At 35.8% G+C, this 18,982-nt stretch overlaps 1 protein-coding gene and 1 long non-coding RNA gene across 7 annotated transcripts in view; one reads left to right on the top strand and one right to left on the bottom strand.

The window, feature by feature from the left end:
• The window catches only part of MACROD2 (mono-ADP ribosylhydrolase 2), a 1,929,479-nt gene that overhangs the window by 625,294 nt on the left and 1,285,203 nt on the right, over positions 1–18,982 (top strand). For all 4 annotated transcript variants that reach the window (XM_049100432.1, XM_049100431.1, XM_025469286.3 and 1 more), the window contains exon 5: positions 15,931–16,047. In XM_049100432.1, coding sequence (XP_048956389.1) covers positions 15,931–16,047 — 117 coding nt within the window. The remainder of the gene's footprint in view (positions 1–15,930; positions 16,048–18,982) is intronic.
• LOC112673572 (uncharacterized) overlaps positions 1–18,982 on the bottom strand; it is a 140,858-nt gene that overhangs the window by 46,202 nt on the left and 75,674 nt on the right. For 2 of the 3 annotated variants that reach the window (XR_007405542.1, XR_003144903.3), the window contains 3 exons: positions 6,458–6,753; positions 3,398–3,640; positions 1,634–1,945 (listed from right to left, as the gene is read on the bottom strand). This is a non-coding gene — a long non-coding RNA (uncharacterized LOC112673572). Of the gene's footprint in view, positions 1–1,633; positions 1,946–3,397; positions 3,641–6,457; positions 6,754–18,982 lie in introns of those variants that run through there. The other variant, XR_007405543.1, reaches the window with a different exon arrangement.

Here is an 18,982-nt window from a genome sequence, read left to right as displayed (position 1 = left end):
CAGTGCTCCTTTCTTGGTTCACTTGTATTGCTCATCAGCATTCCTGAAGAAAGGACAATGTCTCCTGAATGGTCTCCTCGGACCCAGTGTGTGGTATTTAAATTAAGAAAACTCAGACATGTCTGAAAGGAGCTGAGGTATTGCATCCAGCCTTGCCAATCCACTGATTAAAATTCTTGCCAAGTGTTACATTATGCACAGCTTCCTTATTTTGGCTGTAAATTTCATTGCATATTTTTCCAGGATGAGAAAGTTTGGACTTTTTATTTCATAAGCCCACATAATAAACACAGCTTTCTTCAAAACCGTTTGAGGTGTTGGATGCATGTGCTATGTTAAAATACAAGGCTCCTTTGTGGAGGAAAGCAACATGTGCCTTATTTTAACTTCTCCCAAAAGCATTTTAGATGGGGCAAAATGTTTCTAGTGGGGAAAAAGAAAATAGGCATTTTGATGAGCTGCAGGAGTATCCAAACCATGGCTTTCTCCTCCCTGAAATCTCTTTTCTATGAATTTGAAGAATGAACAAAACTTTCTTTATTGGCACAGAGGAACCCATTTACTCCCTCCCACAGCCAGCACTAGTTGTCCAGCCCTGCATTTTTAAATTTTTAGTGGGTGAACATGTGAATCAAAAGTTCTTATCAAATAGAACTTCCTCTAGCAGAAAACTTTGTGAAGTTTTCTTCACATTCACTTGCCATTCTGGTGAGAAAGCTCCAGTGTTTTGGAGAGGGAACACATAGGTTTAGAAGGACTTTGTCTAGAAGAGGCCATAAAACAAGAACTTTCGACGAGGCCTGCATGGGAAAAGGAAAACAAATGGAAAGTTTTGCTCCATTTGCTTCCAGAAATGTATTTTCCTTTGGCAGCAACCTTGTAGGAGGAGGGCACCTTTGAGGGTCTGGATATGGGGAACTTAACTGGCATTAAAATACAACAGACCTGTAATTGGGGGATTGAATGCCCACCTGCAGGTCAGATTAGCACTAGGACCCTCCTTCAGGTTCCACTTGGCAAATTGCTACTTTTATTCCCAAAAGAAATAACTCTTTCTTTCTTTCTTTCTTTCTTTCTTTCTTTCTTTCTTTCTTTCTTTCTTTCTTTCTTTCTTCTTTCTTTCTTTCTTTCTTTCTTTCTTTCTTTCTTTCTTTCTTTTTCTTTCTTTCTTTCTTTCTTTCTTTCTTTCTTTCTTTCTTCTTTCTTTCTTTCTTTTTCTTTCTTTCTTTCTTTCTTTCTTTCTTTCTTTCTTTCTTCTTTCTTTCTTTCTTTCTTTCTTTCTTTCTTCTTTCTTTCTTTCTTTCTTTCTTTCTTTCTTTTTTCTTTCTTTCTTTCTTTCTTCCTTTCTTTCTTTCTTTCCTTTCTTTCTTTTCTTTCTTTCTTTCTTTCTTCTTTCTTTCTTTCTTTCTTTCTTTCTTTCTTTCTTTCTTTCTTTCTTTCTTCTTTCTTTCTTTCAAAACATATTCTGGAAAAAACGGTCTCAATGTATTTTTTTTTTAGAAATATTTTAAATATGTACATGGGAATGAACTTTTTGTTATAGAAATTACATATGACACCATTCTATTCTGTTCTTGTATCATTTTAGATTAAATATTGTTTTCTAATGCAAAATTTCTTTTTTTAATTTTTTTTTTCGTTTATTTATGATAGTCACACACAGAGAGAGAGAGAGGCAGAGACATAGGCAGAGGGAGAAGCAGGCTCCATGCACCGGGAGCCTGATGTGGGATTCGATCCCGGGTCTCCAGGATCGCGCCCTGGGCCAAAGGCAGGCGCTAAACCGCTGCGCCACCCAGGGATCCCAGTGCAAAATTTCATTTGATATGTGGTACTTTTTTCTTTTATTTTTCCTTGAGAATTTTTGCTTGTATATTCCCATTAGAGTTTAGAATTGTTAAGGAAAATCTTCATTCACAGAGGCACACATATATTGCAGTTTTTACTAGAAAGAAATAAGGGGATTACATGTGAATTTTAAACTACTATAAAGTACATTGATTGGATTTTTTCTATTTAAAAAAAAAAGAGCCAAGCCTTTTCTAGAAATTAGTTTTTAATGAGTGTTCAACTTTTTCTTTAATCTAGAAAAAGTTGAAAAGAAAGAATAATTTTATTGCTTGACAGAATGGTCACAATGTTTTTTTACTCCTAAATTTTTTCTTCACATAAGATTATCCCTCAAAGCTCTTTTTTGAAAATAAATAATGGGAGAAGAGAAAGTTGATATTTGGATTGGGGCAATAAATGCCATCTTCATGTGTGGACTTTGGAGGAAAGGGCTGCTTATTATTTATCTCTTCTCTAGACCTACAGATATATTGAGATATATATTAGTCCTTATAATACTCAAGCAGAGTGAATGGCAAATAGTTTAATTTACCAAAACAAAGATTCTCTTTTGTGTATGTCAAGATTTTACATTTTTGCAAAAACACGTATACAGTCTTTTATCATTTTCCTTCAGAAAACCACTTGAAAGTTCAAAGATATTTTCTTTTTTTGTCCTAAAGATTTTTAATCCTTTATCATCTCACTTGAAACCATTAGTATTTCCTGAAGCAGATGGGAGTATGAACCTCAAAGTGACATATTTACTTCTATGTAGGAAGAAAATAAGGAGAGAAGATTCTATGACACGATTGAAATTTAAAAGCTGAATTCCTTGAGGGAAGATTACCTTTCTCCATAGGTCTCATTTTTTGATAAAACAAATGAGGTTGTCTTAGAAGCATCTGTTAACATTGACCTGCATCATCCCTAGTGTTGTCCCCAGCCACTGGGAAGTTTCTGATACAAGAGGCAGTATGTAAGTTGACTCATTTTTTATTTCTTGGAAAGAGAGAGGTCTCTCTGGCACTGCATTTCTGTTTGACCTACTCTCTATTCAGAAGACCTATCTGGAAATAGGGGCACAATCTATGCCTTTAACCCAGGCAAAACCACACTCTAGAAGCAGATCTATTATCCTGCTGCTCCAGGACCACAGTTACTATTTCTTCCTTACTTAAGGTCAACATTCTATTAATGCTTAGACTCTATTAACATCAGATTTGAAGATTATTTTGAGGAGTTATTCTTTCAAGAGGTATAGTGTTAAGACCTGCCTTTTCATATTTCTTTTGTGAAGGGTCTCTGCTTGGATTAGAGGAATGCAGTTGCCCTTGAATAAGAGCTGAGTTGGATATTTTTTTCTTCCAAAGTAAACTTGCCAAATTAAAAAAAGAAGAAGAAATGGGGTTTATTACAGAGCTTTTGAGATACCAGATAATATATCATTTGCTTGAAAATCCCTGTCATCTCCGATGGCAAATTTACCCTACATCAAACTGTTTCTGTGGACTTCCAGAGAACTATGATTCTTGTTCTCTTCTCTGGATTCTTTAGTAGCACCTACCTTGAGTAAATCCAGCCTCGTTGCTGATGGAAATATCTCTCCTCAGTGACAGCTGATGAAATATCTTAAGGTCACATGTCTGTTTGACTGGAACATTTTGGTTCTTCTAGCTGCCATTCGTTCTTTAGTGTTGTAGTCAGCACTGCCCTGGCCCCCTTCATTGATTAGTTGGGAGTTTTGCCTCCTGTTCCCTTTCCAATGTTTTGTCAGCTCAGAACATTATTTTCTTGGTAATTAATACTTCTGTAATGAAAGAGACATTAGTCATCCAGAACTTCAAGGAACATGTCTCAGCTAAATTAAAATGCATGTCTACAACATTAAAGATGGCATTAGGTTCCAAGTTACAGAAATCCCATTCTTACACCAAATAGTGGCTTGCACAAGACATATGCTCATTAACAAAAACCATTGTCTCCCATTGAATGAAAAGTAGTCCTACTGTGACATCAACAGATGCCATCACAGATTCAGGCACCTACCAGCTGTTCTTTCTTCCATACCAGAGTGTAGCCTTCATGTTCATTCTTAGTAGGTGACTACTGAAATCAGGCCACGAAGTTTAAGTCTCAAAGGAGAACAATAAGAAAGACACTAGCAGTAGAACAGTAAGAAAGCCTCATAGTAGTAGCAGTAGATAATATAGATAGATAGATAGATAGATAGATAGATAGATAGATAGATGATAGATAGACAGATACATATATACATACATACATACATCTACTGTGTAAGTAAACCTTCTATAATGAGATTTCTTGGAAATGCACTTAATGGCATCCCTTTCCATTTAAGTTGTTCATGCATATCTTTTTCATTTTTTAAAGAGCTGCTGGTAAAAATGATCCAGGTTTTTAGTTGAGCATATAGCTTCTCCCATCAATATAGGGATTCTGCTAGTAGGGAATAAAAGAATTGATAATGGATAGACAACAAGTAATCTATGTCATAATGACATTTTCTTTGGTCAAGGATTTTTTTTTTTTAAGAGTGAACTTAGGTATGTGGAAGGAAATGCATGTGATAGATCTTAAGTAATGTGTTTACCATGAAGTTAGCATTGACTAAATATATCTTTATTATAATATGAATAGGATTTTAATCAACTTGACTTTCTCAATCTCAAACCTAATGATGAGTTAGAAGTCATTGATTCATATTTTTTCCCAAGAAAAATTTTGGAAAGTCTGTTTGTTTCTGAGACATACTCTTTTATCCTCACTTGGGAATTCAAGTTTAACAATGAGATACACTCACACAGGTCATCTTGGGTATCTGCACAATTAGCAAGGTCTTAGAATCTAGGAGATAGAAGTATTTCCTAATTTTTAAAGATTGGTCCCTAAACTTTTAGAGATAAAGAAAGCTAGGTGTGTGACCCTTGGCTGAAAATTGCTCCAGGTTCCTGAGCTAAGAAACGTGTCAGTTTTTATTCTCTTAAATTCATAATTTTCTACTGGGATCACAGCCAAGATCTAATAGTCAAATTGACCAGCAAACTCAGGAGGCTCATAACAGAAGTTAAATTTTAAGTCAGCCCAAGGCTGTTTCAGATAGCTTAATTCCTTGAATCTGTGAAGCTTCAAGATGTGGATCTCCTTGTCACTGTATTGCTTTATCTAACAGATATTTCTTCTCCTCCCTAGAGGGAACACTGATGCGATTTACTACCTGACACATAAATCTTCTGTGCAGGCTACAGGTGACCTCTAATGAAATCAACCATTCACCTGATTACTTCAGCTATATTGTTTTTCTTTCCTAAGAGTTTAGGACAGCTATTCAAACTTTTTCCTTTGTATCATCACTTGAGAGTGGGTTATTGCTTTGTATTTTTTTCTGATAATGGTGGCCTTTCTGTGAAACAGATCGCCCCCAAAGTTTGTTGGCTCAAAACAACTATTTCTATAACTCACAATTCTATGGTTTCACCAATAAGCTGGACAGTTCTTCTCATAGACAATTCTAACAAATATGTTTGTGGTCAGTTGCTAGGAAAGTTGAGTATCAACTAGTCTAGGATGGCCTCAGCTGGGATAGCTTGTCTTTCTGTTCAGCAGACTGGCCTGGGCTTATTTATATGATTGCTGAGCAAAACTGTGAAAGGCCTCTGGCCTAGAACTACCACAGGATTACTTTTGTCTCATTCTGTTGGCCAAAGCAAATTATAATAGCAATCTAGATTTAGGGTGTGGGGAAACAGATTCTATTTCTTGATGGAAAGAGCTGCAGAGTCACATTTCCAAGAGCATGGATGCAAAAATGGGAATAATTGTTGCAATTTTATGTGCAGCAATTGCACTAGTAGAAATATCTACCACAGTAACATTCTTTGAGCACTTATACAGCACTATACAGGGTAAGCACTATACAAATGTAACCATATTTAATTAGAATAAGAACCTTGGAAGGTAGATAATAATATTATACCCATTATATAGATGTAGAAACTCTAAGTGATAGAGTCTGGCAGTTTGATTTTAGAGCCCTGTTCATCACTTTGTCTACTGACTTTAATTTGTTTTTTAATTGTGTACTTTAATTTAGTACCTTTCTCAGTACTAAATTTTTGAGCATGTACTTTTAAATTTTATGTGTTTACTTATAAATTAGTTACAGGTACTATTGTCAATCTCTGTGTTAAATATTAGTAAACTTGAACTTCATTCTTATCTTTTTAAAAAAATATAAATATCAAGAAAAGATTGAATATATTCTTCCATCCCCTGTATGGATGTCTTGTAACCTTACTTTGGAAACCATACACCAAGGACCTCTTTATGCCCAAGGAATTTCATGATTACTGTATCTATCTTTGAGTGAAATAGCATTTAAAAATCCTACTTGCTACTAGAGTTCATTTCTAGTTCCAGTTAATATTGCTTGCTCTAATAGTAAGCTGTTAAGGGCAGGGTTTCTTTCAGTATTTGATTAGGACTCATGGGGGAGTGAAGCTGTAATTAAATTTAAAGGGGATCCTCTGATTTGGTAGAGCCATTACTTGTGAATTTGTGCATCTAGTGAATTCTCAGATTACTTGCCACAGACCCAACCACTCACCACTCTTTGCAGGTTTGTCAAGAAAACAAGGTAGTTAGAGGAGGAATGCTGAAAGTTCTCAGTTGGTAATGTGCATCCATATTATCTGAGATTATTAAATGCAGATTCTGGGGTCCCACTGCGAGAGAGACTGATCCTCTAGATTTGAGGTTGGGTCTAGGAATCCACTTTTTTTTTTCAGGCTTCCCAGGTTGTATTGACAATACTTCAAGAGCGATAAACCTTGAATTCATATCTGCCACTTAACAGGTGGATGACCTGAGACATTTTCTCTTGCATTGGTTGAGTTTCTTCAGCTATAAAATGGGAAAAGTAATAAAGTTCAGGACTACCTTGTAAGATTGTTTTGAGAATGAAATATGTTGTAATTTTGTCAAAGGATTTTTATGAAATGTAACACGTTAACATGTGACATATTCCTTTAATTTTTTGATCTATTAAAGATGTATTTCCATAACTAAGATATTCTTTATATTGCCAACTACTTTTTATTTCAGTGAAAATATGGTTCCTAAGCCTTTCTGTCCTATTCACTTGCCTCCCAAGGGAAGAGACCATGGCTATACTTATCTGCATTAATGGAGATAAGAAGAGAGAATAAGGATTAAGAATATAGATTAAGTTCAAGCAAACTTGGATTCTGACCCAGCTTCTATGTGATCTTGCACTAACTCCTTAACATCCTCTCCTTTGTTAAGTAGTCATCCTGATAGTTCCTACCTGTAAAAAAGTTTATGATAATTAATTGTAATGACATAACCAACATTTACTACATCTTGCTACATGCCAAATCAATTAATCAAAGTGGTTGTCATGTAATAACTCATTTGCTCACAAAAACCCTATGATTTTGAAGAGAGGTCCTATGGAGGGCCCATGTTTTGCAGATGAGAAAATCAAAGTATGGGAAGTTAAATGGTGGCACTGGGACACAAACCTTTGCCTTTTGATTCTAGACCCATCCTCTTTCCACTTTGCAGCACTGCCTCTTATACAGGGGAAGCTTGCAAGTCACTTAGCATACCAGAAAGCACATAGTAAATCCTCAAAAGATGTGACATATTATTATCATTATTTGATTTTTTCACAGCTTCTTGCAGAATGCTTTGTGCAAGGTATTTGTTTAATAAATTTATGTTGATTTGATTTGGAAAGAACTCGGTTGTATTCTCTTGGGCTTCTAAAAGATACATTCAGTGAGAGAGTCTCTTATTTTTCAGGCTAATGTGATTCATGTGGCTGCTTTTAGATTAAGTTATTGCCTTTTATTTACAAAAGAAGATTAAATGAATATGTATAGATTGAAGAACTTCGAAATACCCCTTGCTAAAAACTGTTTAAAAATGTGTCTTTGTAAGACAGAGAACTCATAGAGCTAATTTATAAAATAACTGGATTTTGCTAAATAATATGTTTAGTATTTTTCAAAACACATGTTTAGACATCTTCCCTGGTTCTTTTTTTGCTAGCTCATATTTACTGGTCTACTATATCTGATGGATTCCTGTTCAGTGCTTTGTGGCTTGATTTCTCTTTCTTATTTTCAGGGTCAATTTGTTCATCTGTGTATAAAATGGAGAGCTTTACCTGAGGAAGGCCAGAAAGGCAGATTAGAATGTATGGGGTAAAATGAATCATAGGTCAGAAAAACTGATGCGGTTTCATGTCCCATCTTTTTGTCTTTATTTTAATTATTCAAATAGTGGTTAAGACAATCCTATAAAAACATACTCAAACTCTACACCCCAAGGTATTACTGACAGAAGTAAAAAATAATTACCCCCCCTCAAGCACAACCAAAACCCATCTTTCTACCCCATCTGGAGACAGTCTAATTCTTTACACTATGATGTAAGGAAACCTAACCAAAATTGTATAATAGGCTGAAGTCTTCAGGATTTAGGTGTTGTTGGATAACTGGAGGAAATATGCCAGGAGTTAAAGACCTTTGCCTTAGTTAACCATCTACCTGTAAACCCTTTGGCCTTGCTATCAGGATGGTAAATGGCGGTGTGTCAGTACAGCAGATAACCCGTTTTTTTGGAAGAAGTTGTAGCAGACTCCTCTTAGCCCTGATGAAGAGTAGCTTAATGAGTGACCTCAGTGTTCACTCCGTTACTAGCTGATCATATCACAGACAGTTTTTTTTAGGCAGTCCTCAGCTTTCATCTTCTATTAGTCTGGTTTCAATCACAAAGCAAGAGGAACAACTATTTGAATGAAGAGGACAGTCTGGCTTTGGTGTTCATAGTCCTCAGTGTTTAGCGTAATTAAGAAATCTAAGGCATACTTAAGGAAATTAACTTGGCTAAGATAATATGTTCATTCAAGTAGTAAAATCTGAAATTTTTTGCATAAAACTTTAAAAAATATGGGGATCCCTGGGTGGCGCAGCGGTTTGGCGCCTGCCTTTGGCCCAGGGCGCGATCCTGGGGACCTGGGATCGAATCCCACGTCGGGCTCCCGGTGCATGGAGCCTGCTTCTCCCTCTGTCTCTCTCTCTCTCTCTCTCTCTCTGTGTGACTATCATAAACAAATAAAAAAATTAAAATAAATAAATAAATAAAAATAAAATATAGCAGTAATGAAGCTGAATGAAAATTATCATTGGAGTATTTATAATAGAAGTAAAAGTATTAGTCAAGGTAACTACTGATTACAAACATCCCACAATCTCAGTGGCTTTACATTAAAAAGCTTTGTCTATCATGGTAGTGACAGTACACTATAGGAAGTGGGGTGAGGTGGAGCTCTGTTCCACACAGTCATTTAAGGATTCGGGCACTTTCTGTTTAGTTGCTGAACCATCTCCTAGAGTCTTCCAATGGATCCTCTGCATGCAGCCTACAGATAACAGAAGACGATATGGAGAACTGTGTACAGGATTTTTAGGGATTGTACATAAATGTAGTTACATCATTTTTGCTGATACTCCTTTGAACAGAATTCAAACTCATGACCTCATATAACTACAGAGATGCTGGAAATTGATTTCTATCTATATAATCAGAAAGAAAAATAAGTAGACTTCAGTGAACACATTTATTTATGGAGCTTAGTCATCTTTTCTTTTTTCCTATGTGAATAGTTCTTTTATAGGATGAGAGACATCAGTAATCCTATTGCTCTCTGGAAAATTGTGGTCATCTTTCATTTCTCATTTGGATTTTTGGTCTTGGGATTTTTGATTGGTTGATTTTGGTTTTGTATTTTAGTTGTAATTGGGTTAGATATTTTGGGTCAGTCTGAGTATCTTCTGTGGCAGTGTAAGTGTTGACTGTTGGTCCTCTATCCCCTCCTACCCGGGGACTGGGAGTGACAGAAATGGAAAAAGTGCTACTGTGTTGAAATCTCACATCTTGCTACTACTCAGCCAGTTGCCTTGTAGGCTGACCCAAAGGGAAGGTAAAGGAGCATATTTTTTAGTGGGCTGCCTCAGACCTGAGGGAAATGGGTGAATTTTCAGATTCTGTGAACTGTTAACACTTTTTTTTTTTTTTATGTCACAGAGAGAGAGAGAGAGAGAGAGAGAGAGGCAGAGACACAGGCAGAGGGAGAAGCAGGCTCCATGCACCGGGAGCTCGATGTGGGACTCGATCCCGGGTCTCCAGGATCGCGCCCTGGGCCAAAGGCAGGAGCTAAACCGCTGCGCCACCCAGGGATCCCCCTGTTAACACTTTTAATATGGAAACTCATCACTAGATTTGTGACCACAACATGGTGACTGTGTATTTAACTTTGCTTTTTCATTTCTGGTTCTTTGGATTTGACTAGCCTACTTCCTCATTATTATTTAAAAAAAGGAAAAAAAAGCTATACTAGTTTTCCTCTTAAATTTAGATGCATTTAGTTCAACTGTATTAAGCACTTACAAAAAGTCAGTTATTAAGATGGGTGGCTCAGTCAGTTAAGCATCTGCCTTCAGCTCAGGTTGTAATCTTGGGGTCCTGGGATTGAACCCAGTGTTGGGCTCCCTGCACAGCAGGGGTCCTGCCTTTCTCTCCTTCCGCAGCTCCCTCCTGCTTGTTTGCTTTTCCAATAAGCAATAAAATCTTAAAAAAACAAAAACAAAAACAAAAACAAAAACTAGGAATATAAAAGAATTAGCCACCCTCAAGGAGCTAAATGACTAAAGAAGGAGAGAGACTTTTTAGCATATAACCAGTCTGATATGTTTATAAAATAGCTATAAAACAATTTATAAGTATGAAAATAAGAGTACAAGCCAGAATATGGGTATGTAAAAAGGCATTATTGCGTCCTGTAAATGTTGTGAATGGCTTTTTATAGGAGGAAACATTGGAACTAGAAGTTGAATAAGGAGAAGGACCTTGCTAAACAGGAAATGAGGGGTGGCTGGATATTCTGGGTAGAGAGTACTTTGTAAAGAAAGTGTTGTTGTGTTTAACAAATGGTGACGATTTAGATGTATCAAAGTAGATGATGCCAAGGGAGTGAGAGTGTGAAGTTGGACAGTTAAGTTGGAACCACGTTTGTGAAGGGTCTAAAAGACCATAATTTGTAATTAAAGGTTTTATAATGTGAGATATGGGGAATTGCAAACATTACTTTGTATGGAAATGGTAAAGTCAGATTTGCCTTTTAGGAAAAAGAAGTCTAGCAAAAGAACTGACAATAGGTTAGAGAATTTTTTTTTTTGTTTTTAGGTTAGAGAATTTTAAAACCTTATACTGTATTTGTACATATGGAGACTTACTTACTTAATTTATTTATTTATATTTTCTTTCAAAGACACAACAACCCACTTTAAGTTACAGAATGGATACAATAGATAATGCCATTTCTTTTTCTTTGGTGCTCTTTTCCAAGGGCCACATATAGCTCTAAAATAATATGATAGCATAGCCAAGAGAAAATGCTATGTGTTTCCTTCCAGGTTTTAATGACAGACTAGCTTGTATCAGAGTAGACTTCCTATTAATAGTAATTTAAAATTCTTGATAAAATATAAAAGCAACGACAGAAACTATTTATTGGCACTAGAGAGCATCTAAACACAAGCTGAAACTAAAAAGGATTCAACCTTCAAAAGAAGGAAACCACACTTGGTGAAATCCGCATTTTAAATGGCTTTGACCCTAAGGGCTCTCCAGGTCCCATATAGGAAGTGGCTGATAGGGCTCAAAGAAAACAAAAAACTGTAGTTTTATTGACTTTAGGAATCGCAGGACTGAACTCAGTGTTGTCAGAATAACTAGGAATTGAGATTAGAATTCCTGAAGAGAGAAAGTCACAGAGGAGGGAGTCCCCAAATCTATATATGAAGGTCTAATCTATATATTAAAGGTCTAATCTTAAACTGTACATGTACAGATAAAGAGTCCAAGGAACCCAGGAAGAAAACAAGAACTAGAAGGCTGAAAGAACAGAGCAGAACATTCAGTTTCTCACTTCAGTGATAATAGAATTTAGAATTTTAGTTCTCCCGAGTTAGAGGGATATGACAAACATCTTGAGTTTTCCATTGAAGTTCTGGAATGCTCATGCTTTAGGAGAAAAGACCATATCCTAAAAGTAAAGGAAAAACTAGCTAAACCTACCTTAACAAAGCCTATAGTTAAGCCACTATATTACCTGGCAGTAATTTAATTGTTTGTCAGAGCAAACTTCAGTGCTGTTTGGAGGAAGATAATTTAAAGCCTTTACAACCTATTTACAATGTTTATATGTCATCAGTAATTACTGGACATGCAAAGAAACAAGAAAATGTGACCCAGAGTCATGGGAAAAATCAGTTAATATAAACAAATTCATAGCTAACACAGGTATTGGAATTGGCAGATAGGATGTTCAAACCACAATCCAGAATCTGTGAAGGCATTTTGGTGAAAACAGGGTGAGGAGAGGGGAAAATTCAGGAGTGTTCTGAAAATTATAAGTAAAAGAACCAAAAAACCAAATGAAAATCTTAATATCTAAAAAATAAATCTCTGAAATTAAAAAGAAAAATTGGATAGAACTAACAGCAGATTTAACACAACTCAGTAATAAAAAAGATAATAAAAATTAGCAAAAGATGAGCAGACACTTCCAAAAAGAATATATATGAATGACCAATAAGCACTTGGCAAGATACTTAACATCATTAATCATCAGGGAATTGCAAATTGAAATCACAGTGAGATACCCCTCTATTTCCATTGAAATTGCTAAAATTAAAAAGGCTGACAACACCAAAACATTATCAAAACTTGAACCCTCAAACTTTTCTGGAGGTATATATAAATTAGTATAATCACTTAGGAAAACTGGTATTAGTTCTTTATAAAGTAAAATATATGCTGACCCAGCAATTTCATTCATAGTTATATGTGTAATAGGAATGAAAACATAAAGCCACAAAAGGACTTGTACAACCATGCAAATTTATTCACAATAGCTAAAAACTGTAAATATGCCACTGCTATTCATAGATGAGTAGATAAGAAGTTATGGTATTTTTCAACAGGGGAATATTACTCAGGAATAAAGAGGAATGAAGTATTATTGTATGCAACAACACAGATGAATCTCAAAAATAAGCTGACTGAAAGAAGCTAGTCCCTACTCTGCATCTCTTATATGAAGTTTGAAGTTATGTAATAGGCAAAACTTAGCCAGAGTGATCAGAATCAGAAAAGGGGCTCTCTGTGTGGCATTAGAAGAGAAATTGGATGGAAAGGGCACAAGAGAACATTTTGGATTGATGGAAACATTCTGCATCTTTATTGGTGTCATGATTGCATGAGTATATACATTTCTTAGAACTCATCAAAACTGCACATTTGAAATCTGTGCATATGATTGTGTGACCTTTATAATTCATAAGCAGAATTGATGAGAACTGAAAAACAGCATATTATGATGGTTCAACAGGCCACATGTAGGGATTCAGGTAAGACTACCTGGATTCAGTCCTGAAGACAGTGAATTATAGTGGGTAAAGGTATGGTTGCTACATCAGACAAACCTGAGGTTTTGAATCACATTGCCAATATTTTGTGAATATTGGTAGGTTACTAGCTTTTTCTAAGCTTCATAAAATGAAGACAATAAAATCAGTATCTGCTGGTAAGGTTAGCCTCAGTATAGTGGCTGGCATATAGATACACTCAAGAATTTAAGCTGAAGTCATTATTATTAGATAGCTCTTCAGCCATTCTTTCATTGCTCTGTTCATGAATGCTGGTATAACATGAAGATTTTGAGAATTAGATATCCACAAACTGCATTATACTGCAATCTAAATAATGCAGACAATATTTGACAGCATATGATTAAGTACACTAGCAAATCCTATTTAATTATCCATTTCAAACTAAGTAACTAATTATCTCTTTGCCAAGAAAAAAATGTTCAATTCAAAACACTTCTCTTGAAGATCTTGTAAAAAAAAATTCAAACATAAGTTAGGACTTTTCCCAATAGTCTCACTCTTGTTTCCCATCTCATAATCACTTTTTATATTTTGATGTATCTTTGTGGTACATATATGTGTGTATACATAAATGTATCTAAGTGTGTATATGTATAACTTTGTAAGCAAAATTGTGGCTATATGATTTACATACTCTTTTAAACCTGACATTTCACTTAGAAATCTTTCCATGTTTAAGACTATTTACATATAGAGTTGGCCCATTCTTTTTAACAGCTGCATAATAGGATTGCACTGGTGGACTTTATCTAACTAGCTCTCCATCTGAGTAGGTTCAAGTTTCCATTATTATAAACAACTTTGACATTCTTATAGCTTTTACACTTGTGTTAATTATTCCACAGAATAAATTTTGTTTTAAAAAATTTTATTTATTTATTCATGAGAGACACAGAGAGAGGCAGAGACACAGGCAGAGGGAGAAGCAGGCTTGCCGTGGGGAGCCTGATGTGGGACTCCATCTCTGGACCTTGGGATCACTCCCTGAGCCAAAGGCAGATGCTCAACCACTGAGCCACGCAGGTGCCCGGACAGAATAATTTTTTTTAAAAGAAAGTATAATTGCTAGTGAAAGAGTTTGAACAAAATTTATCAAGCTTTTTTTTTTAAGAGACAAATTGTATATGTGAGTATGTGTATTACTGAACAGTGAAAGAATATGCATTGGAATGTTGAAGATTCTCTGGATCAATTACATGGTGTGTGGACTATGGAGAGAGGGGGGCATCTTCTGACCTCTTATACCCTGGTTTATTTTCATACCCCCACTTACTATTACTCTCCCCCTCTTTATCTCTTTACCTTCATTTAGCAGTCTTGCATTTCCTTTCAGTCAAGAAGCTGATTCAACAGCAACTAAGAACCCATGTTTTCAATTTCCTAATTTATATGCATATGATCTTTGAGCCTTCCCTCTGTGCACTCATACCCGCTCCATCCAGTCATATAAAGTTTTAATTTCCCACAGCATCAGATTTGTGTTTTCAGGGCAGCCTGGGTGGCTCAGTGGTTTAGTGTCGCCTTCAGCCCAGGGCCTGATACTGGAGACCTGGGATCAAGTCCCATGTCGGGCTCCCTGCATGGAGCTTGCTTCTCCTTCCGCCTGTGTCTCTGCCTCTCTCTCTCTCTCTCTGTGTTTCTCATGGATAAATAAATAAAATCTTAAAAAAAAAAAAAGATTTGTGTTTTCAAAAGGCAAGTCTCACTGTGTAGGCCAGATGTGAAGGCGGTGGGGAGGGGGGGATGAGAGGTCAGAGGACTGATGAGACTTGATTGGTGAAAGGCAGAAAGCTGTTCCTTTAGTGGAGGTAAGGCAAGAGCAGCCGGAGTTCTTGGCTTAGTCCCTTCGGGTGAGTGAGGGTGGTTTTCTGGGTGTTTACTAAGAACTAAACTACCCTTGCCCATCATCTATGCCCTGTCAGATACCCTGCAGAAACACAACTCTGTGTCATCCTATTGGGGGAGAAGGAACTCAGAGGTCTGGTTCTTTTTTGAATGGCTAATTAATTCTACTCTATTTTGAGGTGAGTACAGATGTTTTAGAGTGCTGTTCTTACTTCCTTCTTGACCTTTTTCTTCTTTAACCTGTGGTATGTTGGAGGCAATACTTACCAGCTTGTGAGACAGAATTGTTAGCTTTTGTTTCACACTCTGTTCAGTGACATTGAGCTGATAGTTTGATATTGGATATTGGATATTTACACATTTGGTATTGGAAAATGCTACAAATCAGGGATTCCTCCATCCCAAAAGAAACTCTTGTTTAATGTTTACCAGCACACTACATGTCTTCTATAACCCTACTGTCTCTGCTCAACACACACACACACACACACACACACACACACACACACACACAAGGAAACAGTGTTTGAAGGATTGGACAACATAGGTTTTCTTCCATGAGGCTAAAGTGATTTTCAAGAGGAACAAATTGAGTTCCTTTTCTCTTCCTGTCTTGGGTTTTACATTTACTTCCGAAAGAACAAATATGAGCTAACTTTTTTTTCTCTCTCTCTCTCTCTGTCTCTCCTAGTGGATGGCTGTATTCACAGAGCAGCTGGCCCCTGTTTACTGGCTGAATGTCGTAACCTGAACGGCTGTGAAACTGGACATGCAAAAATCACATGTGGCTATGACCTGCCTGCAAAATGTGAGTACAACTTTTTTGAGCACTATTTCAAAATCAGATAGGCACACGTATATTGTTTTATTCCAAAGTGTTAAGTGGAAAAGGAAATGGTAGTGGTGATATTTAATTAAATGTGCTTATATTCAGATTTTGTACTTAGCATTAATATATGTATTCCAAATATTTCTTCAAATTTATATGTATAATATATAAGTGTAGGTGATTTTTGTTCAGGTCTTCGATAGAGCATCTCTGAAACAGAGAAATAAAAATATGAACAAAATATACATTATAGTATTTAACTGCCATGGAGTGACAGCTTCTGGAAATGATGCCAATTTCTTATTCCTTGTTCAGGTTTCTTGATTGTGGATGTGTTTAGAGCAAAGGAGATCAAAGTGATGTATTGTGTTTTCAGCTGCCATGTAAAGGCTGATTGGCAATTACAGCCAAGGCATCTGTCACACTTTGCTTTCAGGAAAAGCCAATGGAATGTGGTTGTCAGTGTGAGAATGTATTTGCTCTTTGAATGTGGAATGGTCAAAATTTCCATTATATTTGAATAGAGAGAAGTATTGCATTTGATTGACCTTGTTGCCTAGTCATTTAGCCAACTGAGTGGTGTTGTGTGGAATAAAAATACTGAGAGAGAAGCTGGTTAAAGGCACAGATTTTTTAATCACATAATCTTCAGGGGTTAGCAGGTGGAGGTAAAGGGTTTCATTGCACTGTTAAAGTGTTCATTGATCTGGAAATTGGGACACCAATTAATTGTTTATTCTATTCATCTGCTTCTTTGATACTGCCTGGGTCTGTGAATACCTTTTATATAAAAGTGAAGCAAGTTTTTGTTTTTCTTTTTTTTCAGTGGCGAAAACGTGACTAAAAAAATATAACACAATTTGTAGGATACTTGTTGGGCTTCGTATAAACATATTGTGTGAGAATGAATTTCCTATGGATATGTGTGAGTGGAGAGATGGTGTGTTATATTTTAAAGATTACTTTAAAGAATATTTAAATCTGAGATTTTCTATTAAGTGTAATATATTTAAATGATATTTTTTTCTTTATAAACATTATAATACTACATTCTATATTTCTCAGAGGGTTCTAGTGAAAGTATATCAACTGTATACTATTTAATGTTTTCTTTCAATGACTTCTCACTTTTCTTTCTTTCTTTCTTTCTTTCTTTCTTTCTTTCTTTCTTTCTTTCTTCTTTTTCTCTCCCTCCCTCTTTCTTTTTTCTCTTTTCTTTTCTTTTCTTTTCTTTTCTTTTCTTTTCTTCTCTTCTCTTCCCTTTTCTTTTCTTTCTTTTCTTTTCTTTTCTTCTTTTCTTTTTTCTTTTTCTTCTGTTTTTACTTTGTGTGAAAGAGTCAAATCATGTGCCAAATGGCCCCTTTCTCTCACTTGAGATGTGTACTTGTGTCAAATAAAGTCCTTTGTGTACCACAGTGTTTCAAACAGTTCTCCCTCTAAGTTAGAAAACCTGAGTATTAAAGGTGATTTCCCTTTCCAAGATTAGATGTATCTGTGTTTACAAATACCGGTCATTTTTTTTTTTCTTTTTGACACCTTTGTGATATGGCTAATTGATACCACCCTGAGAGCAAGCAGATTATTGATTATTTCCAGACTTATATCTGTCTTTAAACTAAGGAATAAGGCTTGGTTTTCTACTACTTTACTACCTTTTTTTCTTGTGTATTAAAGCACAAATAAATTCTCTAACTCTGAGATTTCTGAAGGCAGATAACCTCAGTATCACTAAAGATAAACACATAAAATGATGGCTTTCGTGTATGAGTTAATGCCATGATGGTTTTATCTTATGTGCTTGCTTCTGTATGACATCCCTCTAAGTTGTCTAGCTTAGCTTAGGGTTGCTGAGAAGGTATGAAGATCAATAACACCAATACCTGTGCTTGAGGAGTTTCATGATTGAGTCATATCTCTGAGCTAAGGTGTGGCTTTCCTGGGCATCCCAGACGAACTGAGTCTTTGTGGCACAAGGACTCTAGTGAACTAAAGTCAGTCCTCAGGACTTGGTACTCAATCTGTGTGAGCTGAGATACTGAGAGCCTTATACACATTCAAGTCACTTTCCTCATCCCATAGGGCACATGTAGTAAAAAAAAAATAAAAAAATCATCCACCAGTATAGAAAATACTAGACTTCGGATGGCAGTGCCACCTCATAAAAGTCACACACATGGACTACTTGTGAATAAGTCTTGGTATTTATCTATATTTTGAAAGATTATTGATCTATATTAGAAACATAAAGAAAAGCAAAGAAAGCAATAAAGCAATGTGGAAATGAGTAATAATAGCTTACATCTGTATGCCACTTTATAGTTTTCCACAGTACTTTCACAAGCCTTTATATTTTAAATTATATTTTATGACATCGTGTGTGTGTTCATTTTCCCTTTTCCTATCCCTGAAAGATGTTTTTCTTTCTCATCAATTTGGTTCATCCATTTCAGAGTCATTAAAAATCCACAGATGTGCTTTTGTAGAGAGAGAATGAAAGGAGCTCATTACATACTGTTTGGGTCATTTTCCCCCTCCATATTTAATAATTCCATGACAGTTTGACAGCAGAACCTAGTTCCTATCTGTCCTCTGTGACAGCGGGTTTATCATTATGGGGTACTAAAGCCAGTCATCCAGCCACCAATGTTAATATCTTCATGCATCAGCAATTTATTTGGAAAATGCTATTGTCTAGGTTACAGATAAACTTGGTAATTTTGGACTGGTCTTTGCTTCTTTTATGCTTGCTGAGTTAATCTATTCATAAATGCTTGTATTTGAATTAATCATATTTGTAGTGTATATTCTGTGACTCATTATAATTGTTGGAAAGATAAGCCTCAGAGATTTAGTTTACTCCTCATTGTTTTGATGTTTTGATTTCTTTTGATGTAGAATATCCAATCGTTCTTTT

Source organism: Canis lupus, chromosome 24 (genome assembly GCF_003254725.2).
Source record: "Canis lupus dingo isolate Sandy chromosome 24, ASM325472v2, whole genome shotgun sequence".
Lineage (NCBI taxonomy): Eukaryota > Metazoa > Chordata > Mammalia > Carnivora > Canidae > Canis > Canis lupus.
The sequence above is the reverse complement of the archived record's forward strand: the minus strand, read 5'-3'. Positions and strand labels throughout refer to the sequence as shown.